Genomic DNA, 20173 nt, shown 5'->3' on the forward strand with positions numbered 1-20173 from the left:
CGTGTATTAATTGTTTTTGAAGACGCCACAACCCCCATTTTATTTCCCCTGTGGTCTGATTGAAATGAAATATACATGACAGTTCTGTGTCAGTGAAATTTAAAAGATGCTTGCTGAGAGCACATTTTGATCAGTTGCAAGTTGGCTTTATACATTCAAACTTGCCTAAAAAAGTAACCTCAAATCTCTTCAATACATGTTTCAATGTCCATTTGGTATAATCTGTTGAGATGCAAATTTACTTCACAAGTGTCCTTATCAGGTTCCATGCATTATGAAAATATGTACTGTTCTTGACTAAATTGACAATCTAAATATATCGATGTAATACAGATAAAATGTTTAAATAGAGCTAAGTTTTGTGAAAATATTGTAAGCTCCTTTTATTTGCTAAATAAGTGGCTATCAATAATTAGTTGTGAATACATGGAGAGGCTATTGTTGATTTTTAATACATATACAAGCCTAAGTTTTATAATACTCGGTGCATTTTGCCCTTTGGGGGAAAAAAAATTATTGATTTGATATTTTCATCCCTGTGCATTTTTTCCATTGGTTGAAATAACATGTCTTGCATTCAAAATTCTGAGCCAGTATCCCTAAAAAAAGTTTTAAGTGCGTTTAACACTTTGTTACATTGTTTTAGTGACTGCATTCTATCCAAGAGTATTATTAAATAATTAAGTTTTAAAAGAAACTGGTACATTTTCAAACTTGGTGCATTTTTACTCCCATTTTATTGTATTTAGTGATGACTGAATTTAAGAAAATGCTCCATGCTGTCTTAAGTTACAGCATGATGTAACTAAATGGTTTCATTGAAATGTCAATGAAAACGCATAGAAACAAAGCCTTTCCAAGCATTTATGACTCTCTTGCAAACAATACTGAACACTGTATATTATGTAAATTCTGACACAGCCCTATAGTCACAACTAGCTTCAATGGCCAACATTCTGCATCATTTCATAGCAACGCTATGCGGATGATTGATTTTGCCTTGGTGTATCCCTCTTCAGGATAGCAACAGCATCTTCATCCATTTGCCTTTTTGTTTGGGGGAGTCACCGGGGAAAGCCTTAGTAGCGCAGTAAGCCAATCAATAAAAGCCTAAGCAGATAGGCCAAACCTCCTTAGTCAAAATCCATCCAGTCAGCGTGCTTCTTTATTAGATGGGCGTTCCCATCCCCCCACCCACCCTTTTAACGCTGCCCTACCGAAGCTGTGTGGTTGCGCGAAGTGAATGACGTCTCTGAATTTGCGGGCCGCCGACGCAGGGCTGGGTTTCCATTTTCATAGCGACTTTCGGGGGGGTTCATCAACATGGAGCCGGAGATGGAAGACAAAACGGTGGAACTGATGGTAAGATCAAATCCAGTGTTAGCACACCACACATCCGACAAGGTAGCTGTCAGGCTTTTGTTTGGTGAAGGCGCCGAGGCTCGATTCGACGGTATGAGTGAACCGAAGCGGCTTGTTGAGAGAGGTTGAGGAGAAAGGAGGGGGACCAGAAATCAGAGAGGGAGGGCCTGAACATATCGGTACATTTCTCTACGAATGTTTAACACACCGATGGTCAAACAAGAGCTTCGGGCGGTCATTTAAAACGTATAAAATGTGTATTGTTTTGAGACGAGGTTATAACTAATGACGAAGTAGTAGGGCTTATGACTGGTCGTCGGCGGAAGACTGGTGAGAATTCTTGGTGTAGTGTTCACTGCGGTGACGCTGCGCCACTTTAACAGGGCCCTGTCTGATACTTATCTAGCTACCCGGCTAACACTGGCTAAGAGGCGACGAACCACGTCAATATACGCCTAACGTTTTTATTCTATGTTGTTTAAGGTCAGACTTCACATATTACAGCATGTTTGGCGATCAACCAGATATACAAGAAGCACAACAACAGGTAGCGACTATCGTAACAAAATGCTCATCGTCTGTTTATATTTCTGAAGTGCGTAGAAGGAAGTGTACTGCCTTTTCATTCACATAGCTATCCCACTGTCAGCGAACATTAGCACCTAGCTTCGGAGCTAGCGTGCTAAATATACCTCGCGTTCTTCACAGACATCTTCATACTAAAAGGCGAATATGTGTACCTCTGGCAAATATTTATTTAGGCTATTGCCTTAATATCCGTTTTATTTGAAAAATATATTTAGGTAACCGTTAACGCATTTTTTTTATTAGCCTTCTCTGTGAGCTAGGTAGTTAGCCTATATTAGCTTAACAAATGTTAGCTAAGATTAACTTTACAGGCGCCGTAATTGGAGAAAAATGCATCAACTTTTTTATAATTAAAAAACACGCTTTTGTTTTCATTAAACGTAAACAGCAAATGACTAATAAACAGTTCTTTGGATATATATTACACATTAGAAATACGGAACGACTCTCGGTTTCTCTTGTAATAAAATCCAAATCTACCGCACATAGCCAAATATGTCAGATTATATAATTTTTTTAAATAATAATGCGTTGCTTGGTAAGTATTCGAGAGCTGTTTTGTTGCCTTATACCAAAACGTAGAAGCTTTCCCGAATTCAGAGAAATGTTATTTAGCAAATTACGTGTGAACTTGATTAATAGAAGTATTGAGTCATAAAGTAGTTTCTGTGCTCTTTACACGTAATTGTGACATTTCAAGAACCCTGTGACAAAGTCTAATGCATAAAACTACAAATGGCTTCAGAAACAAATGTTCTAAACTTTCAGATGTAGAACGAATTGTTTGTTTAAATTCTTATTCACATCTGTTGTTTATAGACTTTGGTTTTCCACTTCCTTATTCTCTTAAATTAGGTATCAAGAAATTTACACATGGAACTGAAAAACTCTTTAGGTTAAGCGGACAGAAGATTTTAAGGCCTTTCAGCAATTTTGAATCCTGTCTATTTTGTGTCTTTGTGATTTATTTGATTATATTTATTTATTCATTTATTTATTTGTCCCAGTGTTATCCACTAACCACTCATGAGAGTGGGGATGGCAGAACAGTGGGTGGGGTTTCTGTCAACATAAAAATGAAAATATTCTACAATTAATCCCGTTGCCCCTCCCTCTCCTCTACCTATCTCCACCTTATTCATGTCTATTAATGCTTTGGGGTGTGTATGTGTGTTTACCAGTCTGTATCTTTTGTGTGAATGAGTGTGTGTTCCTACGCTCACTGTGCCAAATGTGTGTGTAGCTCTAATACTGGTTTTTCCCTTCACTATCCCCCCACCTCTTCCCCTTTTTCCTCTCCTCACCTTTGATGGTTAAACACTCGCCCTCTCTCAATTTCAAACCAAACCCTGTTTATTTACCCATTAATTTTATATTCTTGCACTGAAACCATAATTCACTTGTCCCGTTGTTCACCAACTCCACCACTTCACCCATCTGTTCATCCATTGACTTATCCATTCACTAAAATTATTTGGCTTCCTTCAATTCAACTCTCCTCGTCATCCTTCCTCTTCTTTTTTCTTTACGACCCATCTCTGGTTTCCTGCTCTTCCTTTTCTCTTCCTCCCTCACCCTGTACACTTCGTTCTCCTCTTCCCTTCCTCCCTTCCTCTCTCTCTTTCACACAGTGCTCTGTGCCTCGCTCTCTCTGGCTGGGCTGCTCCTCGGTGGCTGAGAGTTTGTGTGCACTCAGGTGCCTGCAGAGCATCCCCTCCACCCGGGCTCACAACCAGGTTCTGCCTCTCTCCTCTTAATTCTGCTACTCCCCCCCTTTCTCCCTTCCTCCCTCGCCATCTCTTCATTCTTTCAGTTTTTACTTTGACCTCTCCACATGACTGCTCATGCCACCCTGGTCCAGACAGACAGCACCCACTCACCGCCCACATTACCATCCAACCTTCTCTTCTCCTTTTCCCCTGCTCAGCTTTTGGGTTCTTCTCTGGTTCCTTTCTCTCGCTCCTGCTAGTAGCCCAATTTTGCCAAGAAACAAAGCTGCTTGTTATAAAACTAGATGTTAGGCAAGTTGAATATTCTCTAAAAATTGAAGTACTTCAAAGGAAACTGAGAAAGTACTCCCATGGCTACCAGAGAATAACCTTGCATTGAGGAGTAATATTTTCTCTCCGACCTGGAGGTGTGAGGGTCGAGGTGGGGGGGGGCTCCTTAAAGCTCTGACAGGCTACATGCTTGCCTGCCTGCCTGGTCAGTTTTTGATTTGTTCTTCCTTATCTTCTTCTGCTCTGCATGATCATGAACACCAACAAGACCATCCCAGCTGTGTCTCCTGTCTGCTTTGGTAAATGTTGAAGGGTTGCAGGTTTTACAAAAAAAAAAAAAAAAAACAGTTCAGGTTTTAAACTACTTCTTTTTTTTTTTTTTTTTTTTTTTTTTTAACACCAAGATTAGTAAAAACAAGTTGTAAAGATGCACCGAACAGAATTTCCAATATTTGGTTTTGCAAATATTTGTCAATATTTTAGTTTCTCCATAAGAAGATATTAAAAACTGCTTTCACTACTTTATTTTTCTTTGCTTCCTGCTGTGAGCGTTATTCATATTGGGAATGTCGCAACTTTTGAGTTTTAAAATCTTGTATTATAAGCTAACTAAATATTTACCATACTTTAGAATTTATTAAAAAAAAAGAGCACAAAAAGCTTAAAAACGTTGTTTCGTCCTGCTTTAAGTTTCGCTTTCCTGCGTCTTGAATGAACCACAAGCATCTTGATGACATCAAAGCACAGTTTCCTTTTAAATAGCTTCTTGCACTTTGTCTCTTTCCTCTCACTTCATTCTTTAACACTTCACTCTTCCCTCAGTACGTCATGCTCTGCATCAGTAGACGTAGAGTGTTTGTATCAGCATGACCCAGTAGGGTGATTTTATTAATCATTTTCAGTTTCTTATCTGCTGGTCACTGGACAGGACCAATGAAGCCAAAATTGCCCAATTTTGTGTAACAACTGTTCTTTTCGGTGCATCTCAACAGAGGGGGCACATTATTTAACTGTTTCAGCACTTACGAACCAGAATATTGATGATAACTTTTGTTTTGCCACAGCAGCACTAACTGTCATTTTATTACCACCTCATTGCTTTTTTTTTTTGCTTACTTTTTGTTTTCTCCAATCAAAGCCATTTTTGTGTTGTGACTCTGACTCGCGCTAAACACAAAGAATAGTAATGATTCATTTCAAGGTAAAGCATTTGTGTGTGTCTTTTTTTTTTTTTTTTTTCCAATAAGAATGTGACTGTCGAGCTGTATGTCGTTTAGTTTTCGGGTCACTCTGTTCTGTTCGACGTTCTGCTAATTTCAAAGAACCAGCACAATCACGCCAGGGTTTGTTGAACATTTTACTACTGCAGATGCAATTTTGACCGTTTTAAAAGCATAACCTAACATCAAGAGTTGGAAGCTTTGGACACGCCCAAACCTGTAAGCAGCAATCTGTGATATGTTGCAAACACAAAGTTGATCAGTATTGTTTAAAAGTATGTCTTAATATCACAAAAGTTAGACTTTTAAAAGTTTTTTTTCCTCCCTGCTACTAGTTCCATCATAATCCATATAGCCATCTTTCAAAAATATGATTCAATGCCATTATTTGAAGTCACACTACTAAATGTAACTCTTTATATGCATTACCCATTTTAGTAATGGTTGCAGTTTAAAGCTGTCTGTTTTTGCGTTGACAGTACGCACAATCAAATTTATGCCATAAAGGCTAGGATGAATTTGTCAGTACTTTTTATATTGCCACTTTAACGTCATTGCAATAAATACTAATTATTGTAGTAAAATTTGAAGTGCCTATAACGCCCATCCTTGCTCAGAATGCAGCTGGACTTTGTCATCATACATGTTATGATGAAAGTAATTTTATAAATTTGTGATTGTTGCATAACAATCCGTGAAGTCCACGTGAACGAAAACAGTCTTATGTAATAAATGTATGTCTTGAAGGAGCTTCTCTCTCTTCTGTCGGTAATGATTTGGTAATTAAACCGTTTCCCATTGTAAATGATATAACTGAATAATAACAATGGCACATTTTAGTCAGAATCCTTGCTAGAAATCATTAGGATCTTTTCTTTGTCCTACTTTCTTCTTTCTCTGCTGCCATGCCTGAGTTGGTGCCAGTGACATACCCATAATTTTGCGATTTAATTTCCTGTCCAGACTACTTAGCCCACGTCACAGACGAGCAAACAGATTCCTTTTGTTTTAGACTCTTCATTTGTTTCACTTCGTGTGTGTGTGTGTGTGTGTGTGTGTGTGTGTGTGTGTGTGCGCGCGTGTGCGTGTAGGCACGGCTATTTGTTGTGTTCACTTATCTGAAATCTCAAAGGTAACCTGTCTGTCCTTCGCTGCATTTGTGACACTTCTTTTTCAAAGCTCTGTCCACTCTGCTGCCTTCCTAAATGCCTAAAGTTGCTTTTACAGGCTGTAATAAAGGGATTCACTAAGCTTTGTCTTCTTTGTGTTTTTTGTCTCTCTTTTTTTTTCTACAGACCACGTCAGGGATGGAATCACAGACCTTAGTGGACGACCTGTCGCCAAAGAAGACTACAATGGTGAAGGTGTGTCTGGAAATAAGCTAATAAGAAATCTCAATTTTGGATAAAACATACAATTTTTGCAAAACCCCAATATAAAAATTATTATGTGGCATATAATTTTTTTTATAGTGTGGTAATACTGTCAGGAAAAGAAAATGGAGCTTCTGTGGAAATTGCTTTTGAATTTAAGGAAAACGCCAGCATTGGTGTCAAAACCTTTGTGAGATTTCAGTTAAAGTTAACAGAAATTTTGTACTGTTCAGGAGCTTCAAACAAAATTGCTAAAATATAATGCTCATAATGTTCTGCACAAGTACATCTCGAAAGCTCGGGGTAATAGAAAAGTGCTATTTTCCTTCCTGGGCCTAACATTGGACCCCATTAATGTGTTTTAACGCTGGCACACGCCGTTTGACCTCAAAAGTTGGCTACAGGAAATGACTTGGGGGGGGGGGGGGGGGGGAGTTCTTTTAATGGAAACTTTCCTTAGGTTAATTTTTGTAATTCTTGTAGGTGTTGAAATAAAATTATAATTTTAAAAAGCCACTACACTTCCTAAACATAATTTATTGAGACTTGAAGAAACCTTGTGTCAACAGATGCAATGAAAACAGAGATCAGTTCAAACGAGCTCATTTGGCCTCAGGATCTTAGTATCATTAGACGGACAGGATTTACTCTGTTCCACTGATGACACGACACTGAAACTAAAACCCAAATGCCAAGTTTTCACATGTACCAGATTTATCTCTGTTTACATAAATTGTATGTACTTGAACTCTTATGAAAATGCCATAAAGCTAAGCAGAATAAGGAGGGAACATTTCACTAATCAGCTTTTCCCATTGTTTTTCAGCTTACTAACGGTCCTGTAATAGGGTCTCGCAAGCGTCCATCAGAAGGGAACTATGAGAAGGAGAAGGAACACTGCATCGCCTTGTTCGACCAGTGGTCAGAGGCCGACCAAGTGGAGTTTGTAGAACGGCTGATATCCCGTATGTGCCACTACCAGCACGGCCACATCAACTCCTACCTCAAACCCATGCTGCAGAGGGATTTCATCACTGCATTGCCAGGTACGAATGTACAATAATGCCAACGCGGTTACAACTTTTAATAAGCATGGTGTTCGTTACGCTGTAAATTCAGTTTTAAATCATGCGAATTGAAAACATTCTGAAAGCTGTTTAACAGGAAATAACAAGAACATTGTAAGTTTGTGCTGCAAAATTAAACGATACGTTTGCAGAACTGCTGAAAAAAAAAAAAAGCAAAAACAGCCGTTGGCGACCAAAAATTGACTTGACAAAATTGTATTAATTTGCTGCCTTGGCTTGTTCACACTCACCTCGGTTCCCTCTCTCCAGCCCAAGGCTTGGATCACATTGCAGAGAACATCCTGTCTTTTCTGGATGCACGCTCGCTTTGCGCTGCAGAGCTGGTATGTAAAGAGTGGCAGAGGGTAATCTCTGAGGGCATGCTGTGGAAGAAGCTCATTGAGCGAATGGTCCGGACCGACCCGCTTTGGAAAGGCCTGTCTGAAAGACACCAGTGGTGAGGATAAAAGCAAAAGCTTTTTTGTTTATAGCAAAAAAGGATGTTAGTCGTTAGTCTTGTGTCTTCAATGGAGTAAGGAAAAAGAAACATCGAGACTACTGTAATATATTATTTATTCTTGTCTTTAGTTTGTGAAAGGTAAAATAAATTCCACTAAAAACAGTATTTGCCTTTCTTACATTGTATATATTTTTTCATACCCCAGGGAGAAATATTTGTTCAAGAACCGCACATCAGAAATCCCGCCCAACTCCTACTATCACTCTCTTTATCCTAAGATCATTCAAGACATAGAGGTAAGGCGCAATTTAAATTATTATTTTAAAATAATTTATTCTATTTATTCTGTTTTAATTTAAAATGGTAAAATGCTGTTTCTTTTTGTGCTTATGACATTTTATCCACTGTCATTAAAAAAATGACAGTTTTATATAAATAGTGTCCAGAGCGCACCCCCCCCACCCCCCCAAAAAAAAAAAAACCTACACATTTAATTGTTAGTTTGAAATGTATGTAATTTACTTGCATTCATTTTTTTTATATTTCTGTTTGAGGAGTTTATTGGAGTTATTTTTTGTAATAACCCCATATTTTTGATTTAGGGTATTTAGATATAACCCTTTATTGTAACCATCTATGAGACTCTGTAGTAAGATCTCTCTGGCTCCTGATCTGTACTCGCTGCTCAGTTGAGTAATAGAGGCTTCCTACAAATATTTTTTGTGGAGCTTGTGCAACTGTTATCTACAAGAAGTAAATTTTGTCTAGTAAGACTTCATCTTGGCTGGTGTGCGACATATTAAGAGCAATTCATGTTTCTTGCTCTTTTCACTTTGCTGGCAGAGCTCACAGCCAAGAAAGACCTAATGTTCCAAGTTAAGTACAGCATAAATCAGAGGATCAAAAGTTGCGTACATCAGAATAAGTTACTAGTGTCATAAACTGCTTATTATTGACCATAAATATTTTTTGCTCTCATCAGTTAGCAAAAAGTGGTTCTAGTTGTTATCATGTCTTTTTTGTGATTGCTTATTCTGTGTGACTTAAGAACATGTTTTAATATTGATGCTAAACTAAAATGAACTCTGTTGCTATGATGGATTAACAAAATACTGAATTTTGCGCAGGTGGTGTTGTTAAAAGTAACGACAACTTTGACATTCCAGGAATTAACTTTTGTGATATTTTAGTGATGGTATCAGTTTTTTTTTGTTTGTTTGTTTTTGTTTTGTGAATGTTTGTTTATTTTGTTGTGTTTCCTTCCTCTTTGCAGACAATTGAGGCTAATTGGCGATGTGGCAGACACAACTTGCAAAGGATTCAGTGTCGCTCAGAAAACAGTAAAGGTGTTTATTGTCTCCAGTATGATGATGAGAAGATCATCAGTGGCCTTAGGGACAACTCCATCAAGGTATGTCAGTTTGCAAAACTATCCCCCCACCATCCCCACCAACCTTCCTGTTTTCCCCCCACATACTGATATGAATGCCACATAATTCTACTTTTTTAAAGATCACAAATGGAACCACATTCAAGTTGCTTGAGGGGAAAAAAAAAAGATTGTCAGCATATGCTTTTTAAAAACACAATTAAGTTTAATACTTTGACTAATATTCATGCAGCCAAAATGTATAACACAGTTTTTTTTTATACTCCAATTTGCAGATTTTTCTATGGAATGCAACTTTATATTATTTGTGTGAAATCTGCCTAGGATTCTTTTCATAGCACACATCTAGAACATTTCAAAGAAAATCTAATTCAGGAAGATGAGAGGTGCAACACTACTTGACATGTTCCTGGTTGGTGTTTGCAAAGCAGCCAAACCAGGAGTGCCATTCATTTTCCTTGATACTCATTGGCTGAACCCCCAAGAGCAGAGTTAAGGAAGACCGTATATGTTAGCTTCTGCGGCAGTGCTAAGGCAGTCCTCACTGTGCGTATCGATGCATGTTAAGGTACATTTTATGTTTGAACTGTTAAAATAAGCAGCTATAACTGCTTTTAGAGAGGGTCTCAAGTATTCACAGATTTTAACCATTCACAGGCAGTTGTGGTCCCCAATCTCTAATTTCATTCGTCTTTCCAATATAAGACCAGCTGGTCAGAAATAGAGTAAATGTTTGTCCCTCACTAGGGAAATTAAAGTGCATCAGCAGCTAAAGCTCAGCACTACACTTAACTTGTATAGTTTCACAGAGTAATTGTAGGCTTCCCAACCTGTTTTCTTGAACTGAGACCATTAAACACATTGTTGACATGTTTCTGTCTGCCTCACTGGTCCGCATGGACACATTGAAGTAATTAACATTGATCCCGATGGCTTTGTTTGGTACCACCAGCAAAGGGGAGCCAAATGTGTTGCCCAAAGCAGTTCAGCATTCTCAGCACAGTTGATTTAGTCAAACCATTGTTTATGTATTTAGAAATGAAATGTCGTTCTGGCGCGGAGCAGCTTACCACCTCCTTCTCTGTGGTGCCTAGCTGAAACACCAGGTACTTAGACCAGGCACCAGTGAATTATGGGATAAAAAGACTCTGCTCCGGCGTTGTCCTGAGCCAAGAGACGGCAAGGGGTTAATGGCAGGAGGTGAGAAGTGACTCTTAAATTTTATAGAGGAGGCTGACACATGGCCGTTGAAGACCCCGATGGCTCTGATTTGCATGCAGGGCAGTAGAGAAATGGAGCATAAACGGTGAAAGGACATGGCTGTAAGAACAGGCCATTCTTGGCGTGACCCAAATCTGCACCGTTTGCAAAACCACATATTCTTTCTCTTTCACAGCATCCTTCCCTGCCAGAATCTCCCCTTCACACACTCATCTTCTTCATTCTCTTCCTTTCCCTCCACAGATCTGGGATAAACAAACACTGGAATGTCTGAAGGTACTGACCGGCCACACAGGCTCAGTATTGTGTCTCCAGTATGATGAGAGGGTCATCGTCACTGGGTCTTCTGACTCGACTGTCAGGTATGACAAACTTACTGCTGCACCAAGAACAACATGTATTTTTGATTCTGATTAGAGAAGCAAGCATTGGACTGAATGGGATTGTCGCACTAACACACAAAGACTTCGAACTAAAAATTGTAACATGAGTGGATAATGTAACTTAAGAACAGTATCATTTATATATTGGTACACAGATACACACTTGCTTATGGTAAGTGAGGAAACACAGGTGAGTGTGTTGACAGTTGCTGGTGACAATCATTTCGATAAGTTTCTTTCAAATACAGGTAGTTTTAAGAATCAAGGGTTAAACTCCACTGCAACCACAACCAGGGAATTTAAGATCAATCAGTGGGAGTCTTTAAAATATTTTATTTTTTCCACAAATACCAGGAAAATTTTGTTGTAGTTCATAAAAATTGCAACAAAATGTCCTTATTGCACAGAATATTATCGCCCTTTGTTGATATGTTCTTGTGTGAGATGATTGGTCAGGACAACAGCTCGGGTAGCTAGCCTACATTCTGCTGCTTTCCAAAAACTCCACTTTTCACACGTTTAGTTTCAAAAGAATATTGTCATAATAGAAAAGTGTCTGACACTTGTTTAGTTTGAATGCCACAAGCTTTCAAACAACAGAACTTGTCCATTTGGAAAGACAAATAAATGAGAAAGGGTAAGAATAATTGGGAGTAAGCAGAAATGTGTGAGGAGGGGAAATTCAGCAACTTTGCTCCATAAAGCTGGAAAAAATTCTCTTTTCTCGACATTTTAATTTTAATTTTTGGCATCTTATTGAAGGAACTTCAAGCTGCATCAATTGCATAGATTTTCTTGATACTTTATAAAATTTTTATGAAATGCTTTTAATACCGAAAACAAAGACTTTGTCTGCTGGTTATTCGTATGTAGCGGAAGGTCTGTAAGAACTATGTATTCATGGTAATTTAGATTTTTATCTTTCTACATTTCTTTGTTTTACAAATTTGTATTAAAACTCATAATAACCTCAGTGATACAAAAACAAAGGCAGTTTGATTGTATAGTTCCCATCAGTCACCATAACTCATAAGCCTGAAAACGATTATTATTTTTTCTCTTTTGAGCAACTCTATTAAATTCATAGACACACCCTATCACTTGTCTATACACTGATCCATCATAATATTAGGACAATTGATTAATCTGGTGTTGCCACTAAGATTAGACATTTGTCACTGATCTGATCCCCATCTGCAAAAAAAAAATTGTCACTGGTGCTTGGGAGTAACAGAAGCCTGTTTGGTGTTCACTTTGCTTCCAAACTCCCTAAAGGCAACATCCTAATAGGATGAGACGGTGTCTGACACACTCACCAAGGAAAGCTTTATACGGTTTTCCCCAAAATTATTTTTAATTACCGGTAGTCTTTTAACAGCTGAAGGTAAAAAAACATATATATATATTTGGGATCAATCATGTTTAATAGGCATTTGGTTTTATTTAGGTATTTAAACTTTACCTGCCAGTTTTGTTCTAAATTGATTTATTTTTGTAATTTCGTAAGGAGATCATTTAGTTGACAAAATCCGCTTTAGAATGTTTATTTTTTGGCAGTTCCAGTTATTTATTTGCAAACCTATTTACTTTAAATGCTTCTTGTTTCCTGCGTCGTAAACTTGTTGTGCTGCTTTAAACGACGTAATAGTTGATGACTAATGCTACAGCAGCGCGCATCGCCGAGCCCAGGACTCTCCCACATGGCTGAATGTAGAGCGTCACATCAGACATCAGGGAGCCCCCAGTGGCTGATGGGGTCAGACTTTCACTGCATTAATGCAAAGCTGCAAAATATATATATTTTTAAACCCCATCGCGGTTAGACCCTATTCAACATTATTGCATCTTATGCATTGAATTCCTTTTAAATGTACTGATTTGCTCCCATCTTCTGAATCAAGGGAAAAAAAAAAAATCATAGGACCATGATCACTAAGCCACCCATTCTGTCAAATATGCAATACCTCAGTGAATACTCAAATGTTTTTCGTGCCCACTTGTGATGCCTGTTCTTGTCGCAAAGCTCAATATATTAATCAGGTAAAGTAAAGTCAAAGTTCCGAACCTGCATTTTTGCATTTCACTTGTTTCTCGCCCATTTTTACGACAACCTTTAACAATTGTATAGATGTACATTTCTTTGCACATCTGGATACAATCCAAACCTATCTTCCAGGAAAATGATTAAACAAACTGAAAGTCCACAGTGTGCTGAATGGTAAGCTGCTAGCTGTTTAGATGACAGGATGCTTGTGGTTGCTGCGAGTATGACAACATGACTACATTTAAAGAGCAAATGCTGTTGAAAAGCCACAAATGGGAAACTTTTCTGCTGTGCTAGCAGAGGTGTGTTGCACGACAAATTTGCATGAAAATTATTCACTGAAGTCTTTCTACAGAGTCAAATGGAAAGTGTAGTTAAATTACAAAAAAAAAAGCAATAACGTATAGCTTTTTTTTATGATGATATAATTTTCCCCGAAAATTGGACGCATTACGAAACTCTTCGTTTACTCCTAATTGTTAACACACAGCTTGGCAATAACCGCATTAGGAGAAACAGGATATGAATATATCCATCACCAATTCAAAGCCGTTGCTAAAGATTTTTGTATACGTTTCACTGCAGGTACTCAAAGGCTATTTGTGGGTTTTTATGTTGACATATGCTTGGCTGCTGCACACAGAAGCTCAATTTTAATTCTTGTTACTTCACACTTCAGCCGTGCCTGCTGGCTGATATCCAGGGAAAATATGACCTCACTTCCTTAGCAACAGCTTGACAGGCACTTTGTTTGGAGGTTTAGTTGTCAGGTTTTCCAATGTGTTTTGCATTTGATTCTCGGTGCCCAGCGGTGCAGTTTAGCAACAAGCAGCTGTGAGTTCACACATGCAAATTCTTTACAGTTGTTTGGTATCAGCACTTCTCTGCTTGGTAGAAATGGTAAACAGGTTTCTTTCACACACATTCTTGTTTTTCTGTTTCTTGTCTTCCTGTTGCATGTTTCTTATTTTTTTCCTCCCAACCATCTTTCCTGCTGTCTCATCTTATTTTTCTTTCCTTCTCAATCCTGCTCCCATCATTCTCATTTCTTCCCTTTTAAATTTTTTCACATCTTTTCACACTCATCTTCTTGCTTTCTGTCTTATCCTATTCCATTTTATCCTGTCATTTATAGGTGGCCACTGATTTTCAGATTTTCAAATAAAATTGTCTTTAAAAAGTATTTGGTTGTAATGTATTGCTGCTAACATTAGGGGGCGGTAATGTCGTTAGCTTGTCTTTCAGAAGAAGACTAGCCGTCTTCCTTCACAAACTATTCCTAAGAAGAGAAACATGGTAATCAGAAGACAGCAGTTTTCAATAAACCATCTCTGGTCTCTTATTGAATATTTGTGTTGGGTTTTTTATATCTGGAAAACCACACTGGGAAGAACTTCTTGACTTTTTTGTTTTTGTCCTCATTTTGCCTCCTATTTATGAAAAATAAATGCTGCAAGACTTGATAAACAAGGAATGCATGCTTTCCTAATTAATTGCATTTTAATTTTATACATTTATTTTATCTTTGCAAATATTTTTTGAAGACTGTACCACTGCATCTTATTTACCTTTTATTAGCTTCTGATCTCTATTTGGTCCTCTTTTCTCTTGTTTTTCAGGTTTTATTTAATGTACTGTGCAATAAAGCTTTACATTCAGTAATAATGGACCACTTAGATGGACCAATGATATGGCCAGATATTGATCTTACTTTTTAAATTTCTCCAGCTCAGGGAGAGTGGTGGGTTTGCCATACTGTTAGAAAGATGCAGATGGGAAAAATGTGGGTTAATTCTAATCTACAGACACTGCATTGTTTTTTTTCTGATTCCATCCAGCTCTGCCTCTCATGAAAGCTGTATATCATCAGATATAACAAAAACGTTTCTAGTTTTTGGATACTCTAGGAAACCTCCTGCTGGTGCATGTTGTTTATTTCAGGCATGAAAAAAGATTCTTGCTGTAAAATTGGACTAAAATATAGAAACCTTTTTTTTTTTTTTTAAACCATCTCCTGTCAACCTGCCAGGTACAAGTTTCCACATGAAATGAAATGCAAAACAACCAAAAAGGAATGAAATGAAATGGTGAAGCTATCATCACCATATGCTTTAGTTTGGTTTTAGTTGCAGGCCTTAATGTAATAAGCTTCAGTCTTGGTCCTGATGAGAATTTGGACATCATCAGTAAAAAAAAACAACAAAAAAAACATAACTGTCCAAGGAAGGATATTCAGATTTTTTTTGTGTGTGTTTCTCTGTCCATTTACCACCGTCTGCCTCTCTCTCTGTACGTCTCTGCAGGGTTTGGGAAGTCACGACGGGTGAGGTACTGAACACGCTGATCCATCACAACGAGGCCGTTCTTCACCTGCGATTCGCAAACGGTCTCATGGTCACCTGCTCCAAGGACCGCTCGATTGCAGTGTGGGACATGGCCTCGCCCACTGACATCAGCCTGCGGCGCGTCCTTGTGGGACATCGTGCTGCTGTCAATGTCGTTGACTTCGATGACAAATATATTGTGTCCGCCTCAGGGGACCGCACCATCAAGGTGGGCTAATAAAATGAGTTATTTCGTCGTCTTAAAATCTAAGCTTTGTTGATACTTTTGTTCCGTTTCAGTGCTTCCGCGCTTTCATTACTGCTCATAAATTCAAGATGCTTTTTTTTTTTGTCCAACGTAGGTGTGGAGCACCAGCACCTGTGAGTTTGTGCGCACTCTAAATGGTCACAAGCGGGGGATTGCCTGTTTACAGTATAGAGATCGTCTGGTAGTCAGCGGCTCATCTGACAACACAATCCGGTATGTCTGGCGTTCCAGCACCGCTGTCTGAAATGTACTTATTTTGTTTTCAGTAGTTGTCAAATATGCTAATGTGAGAAATCCTTTTGGTCTGATTTGCAATATATTAAAAAAATCCTCAGAATTATCCCTTTTATAAGACTGTGACATACTTGATCATAATAATTTAAAATAAACAATAAATAATATCACAAATGCACACTCGTTCATCAATTAGAAAAGGGCCATTTCACAGCTTTTTTTTCTTCACCCTCTAGACCTTGTTTAGTCTGTATTTTAAATCGCTGATTCAAAGGAACATAGCTTTTCAGTTTGTGTAGAAAAACTGGTCCAGTTTCGAGTCAAAATTCATCAAATTGAAATGTAGCTGTCCTTTGTTGATCCAGTAGCCGTTTACCACAACGCTGAACCGGAGGCCAACTTTGGCGTTATCATGTTTCTCAAATGTGTAGAATTTGAGGGAAATTTGATTCTGGAAAAGTATGAAGTTTGAAGCAAATTTAGGGGAATCCTGTTAAGGTCATCCAAGCATATGTAGGGAGCGATAAAGAGGACAGATGATCTAAATCAGAAAACGTCTCTTTAGAAAGTCCTAACATTTTAAATACAATGACAACTGAAGTAATTTAATATCAGATTTATACTTCTACAGTTTGGGCATCGTTTTAATAAGCTTTGTATTAGTACTAGCAGGTTACCTGAGCATTCCAACCTGAACACAGATAACATCAGAAGAGCAACTTAAAGCTATTATTTATTATTTAAATGATGAGATAAGATATTCCTTTATTAATCCCGCAGTGGGGAAATTTACATTGTTACAGAGGACAGAGCCGAACCAATATAAAAATGCTTTTATGTGTCATTCTTTCATATCTGAGCCTTTTTAATGGAAGCTGTTGAAGTTAATATTGGCTTCTCTTTCTGCAGGTTATGGGACATCGAGTGCGGGGCGTGTTTGCGAGTGCTGGAAGGTCACGAGGAGTTAGTGCGCTGCATTCGCTTCGACAACAAAAGGATCGTCAGCGGAGCCTACGATGGGTGAGGTTTTATTAAGACACTTTTTTTTTTCTTTTTTTTTTTAGCTAAAACGAGAATTGTTTGCTGACATTTCTGACACATTGTTTCTGCAGCAAAATAAAAGTGTGGGACCTGCAGGCAGCACTTGACCCACGAGCCCCTGCTAGCACATTATGTCTGCGCACTCTAGTGGTGAGCTGTTCCAATCAGTTTTTTTCAAGTTACTTTTTAAACTAATAACCTGCTAAATGGAGCCAAAAGGCAAGTCTTTAAATGCATCGTTAACATAAGTTAAGTTTAAAAAAAAAAAAAGATGATTTATTTGGCATTGCTTTCTAAGTGCTAGTTTGCACATGCCACCAAGCTAAGTTGTAATATCCCACTTTTAAGGTCTTGTTTAAAATGATTTCATTTATTATGGTTACCCAGAAAAATTATATCATGGTCTAATGTAAAACTTGTTTATATAAAACTTGCAGAAGAAGATGGAAAAAATATTGACAGCTAACGAGGAGGAAATTTCAGCTAACGGTTCTCGCGCCTTGTTTTTCTGCAGGAGCACTCTGGCCGCGTTTTCCGCCTGCAGTTCGATGAGTTTCAGATCATCAGCAGTTCTCACGACGACACCATTCTGATCTGGGATTTCCTGAACGTCTCACCTAATGGCCAGTCAGAGGGACGATCTCCGTCCCGTACCTACACGTACATTTCTAGATAGCAGGTATCCTAAAAGCATCACTGTTCAGGTCATTGGCTTACTGTGTCAAAAAATTAGGTCATCTTCAATATCTTTTTCAGTGTTAAGAAAAATCTAATGTTTTTCCTATATCTTTATTACACACAAAGTGATAAATTACTAACTTAAATTAGTCAGCTTTGATATTTTTGCCTTACAGTAAATGAAAACAAAAAAAATCTCTCACCTTCCAGAAGCAGGATAAGCCAGAAATGGTAATTGCTAAAGAAATTGACTATTCAGAGCAATGTATTGTAAAAAAAAGCGATGGGAATTTGATAGAAATTAAAAACTGTCCACAAACAGAAGGAATGGAAGCAACCGTTAGAGGACTGTGAAGCAAAGTCCATTCAAAAAGACTCCCACTACACCCAGATGTGTCCAGAACTCGTACAAGCCTTGCGATAGGCCCATCTGGTCCGTTCGCAGTGGTGTCACTGTGGTTGGCCAGAGCGCCGGTTTAAACGCTCGTGACTTTAAGAGGTAGATGGAACACCAGATCCAGAAGTGGAAATGAAGTTACAGCCACTTTTAAAGCAACCTGGGTTTCACACAGCATTGATGCTGTAACCTTTTTCACAACACATTTCCGTCATAAACCCATGAAAACGAGCCATCTCTGAGCTCCCTCTGGCCCATTCATTAATCACAAGTGGATACGTTGTTATCCCGCACATCTGTTATTTTTAAAATACAAGCCAGCATGACGGGATGGTTGTCCAGCATTGAAGTCAACACTGAGCATAAAATCTGCGTCGAGAGTCTCTCCACCTTGGGAGGAGGGTGGGGGGGGATGAACTCGGTGTAGTAATCCTGTTGTTGGCTGACCGGCGCTCCGAATTCAAACCTCCTTACTCTTCTTGTCAGAAAGGATTTCTGCATCTTGTTCATGGTTGTAAATTCTGCTTTTGGCTGGTTGTACAAATCATACATCATCACTACATCCGTCCATTGACCCGAGAAGGCAGTTTGCCCCTGTAGAAGTCAACCGATTCCTGTTAAATTTTCAAAAAACTGCATCTTTTGGGTTTTCGTTTGCTAAAAAAACTTAATGCCCCATTGTTAACGTTTAAATTAAGTTGCGAAATATGTTGTTTTATAGTTAATTTACTGAACGTTTCGATGGTATTCTCATTTCTCCTGATGCACTTCTGTGTTCACAAGCATCCCTTTATTTGTGCTCTCTCCCCTAGGTGGCGCAATGCATCTCACCCTTTATAGGAGGAAATCCAGGGCTGATTGGCTGATGGGTGCATCTGTTGCGAAAAGGAGCGCTTTTTTTTTTTTTTTTCCCCTTTGTCATCTCTCTGTCCATCTCCCACTCAGCCCCCCTCCTGCCCGTTCTGACAGACTCTTAAGCTTGTGCTCATTGCCTGCCAGTTCAGCAACGTACATACAGGCCAACACCAATGAGGATTCCCTACTGCAGAACCAACGCAACTCTCCCAAGAAGTTCATCTTCTGCTACTAATTTATATTTTGTAAAGTACACTAATGACAGTATTAACGTCAACCTGGCAAAAACCCACAAGCTCTTTTTTTTTTTTTTTTTTTGTTTAGTTTTTTTGTTTTGTTTTTTGGTCCCCTTGAAGCAAACTTAAAGCAGCTTCCGCTCCTCAGATTTTAACCCCTGCCAAAAACAGGTTTCCACAGATATGGAATTGCTTATAGATATATATTTATATATTACACAGACAAATGCAGACACAAGTGGCACAGTTGGACAGAAGATGACTGGAGCTGTGATACGGGAGACAGAGACTCTTTACTCGGCTCTTAAGCAAGAAGGGAAGGATGGGAGATCGAGCGACTGAAAGAGGGAGAAATGTTGGAGAAGGCTTCCCTGCGCCTTCTCCCAGAATTATGCTCCTCCTTGTCTCTCTCTTTCTCTCTGCACCCCACTCTCCCTGTACCCCACCACTTAGCCTCCCTTTCACAGCCCCTCCCACAAGGTGCACATTCGTTTGGAATAAGGGGGCACACACACACACACACACACACCTAGACACACACACACCCTCTGAACGCGTGTGTTTTTGTGTATTTGGACTTGTGAAAATGGCAGAACAGAGCAGAAGCGTCAGACATGCATGTGAGGTTGCCTTGGATACAGCATCCTGGTACACCTCTGCTTTTTTTCCTCTTTAATTCTTACTTTCTTACTGTTTTTTATTACTGTTATTTTCTAACTTTATTTGAGTATTTTGGTTCTTAGTACAAAGAAAATCATACTAAGCATAGTCCTTTCTCCTGCCACTCTTTCCCGGCCCTTCTCCTCATTCTTTCTACCTACTCCCCCTCCCCACTGTGTTTTTCTGTCCTTCTCACGCCATCTTTCTCTCTCCCATCATCCTAAGTGCTTGCTTTGGTAATGAGAGAAGCTGGAATTCAAGAGCTCAAAATTTAGCTGTAAACGGAGTTGTCTTGTCAAAAATTGTGTTGTATATTAAAATGATTTTTTAAAGAAGAAAATGACCTTATTGTGAATAAAGTACTTGACAGTG

General features: G+C 38.7%; 1 protein-coding gene across 2 annotated transcripts; it reads left to right on the forward strand.

Moving 5' to 3' along the window:
- The first annotated feature begins 1211 nt into the window (after positions 1 to 1211).
- On the forward strand, positions 1212 to 20173 carry fbxw11a (F-box and WD repeat domain containing 11a). 2 transcript variants are annotated; one of them, XM_008420234.2, is made up of 14 exons: positions 1212 to 1362; positions 3582 to 3686; positions 6466 to 6534; positions 7370 to 7589; positions 7881 to 8067; positions 8276 to 8366; positions 9344 to 9481; positions 10925 to 11043; positions 15412 to 15661; positions 15795 to 15913; positions 16844 to 16954; positions 17047 to 17125; positions 17490 to 17654; positions 18863 to 20173. In XM_008420234.2, the coding sequence occupies exons 1-13, from the start codon at positions 1324 to 1326 to the stop codon at positions 17649 to 17651; spliced, it is 1689 nt and encodes a 562-aa protein (XP_008418456.1). In that variant the 5' UTR covers positions 1212 to 1323; the 3' UTR covers positions 17652 to 17654; positions 18863 to 20173. The 2 variants fall into 2 exon arrangements, with proteins under 2 accessions (XP_008418456.1, XP_008418458.1); XM_008420236.2 differs by lacking the exon at positions 3582 to 3686 and having other exon boundaries at positions 1213 to 1362.

The sequence above is a fragment of the Poecilia reticulata genome, chromosome 10, assembly GCF_904066995.2.
Source record: "Poecilia reticulata chromosome 10, P_reticulata-male-v2, whole genome shotgun sequence".
In the NCBI taxonomy this organism is placed as follows: domain Eukaryota; kingdom Metazoa; phylum Chordata; class Actinopteri; order Cyprinodontiformes; family Poeciliidae; genus Poecilia; species Poecilia reticulata.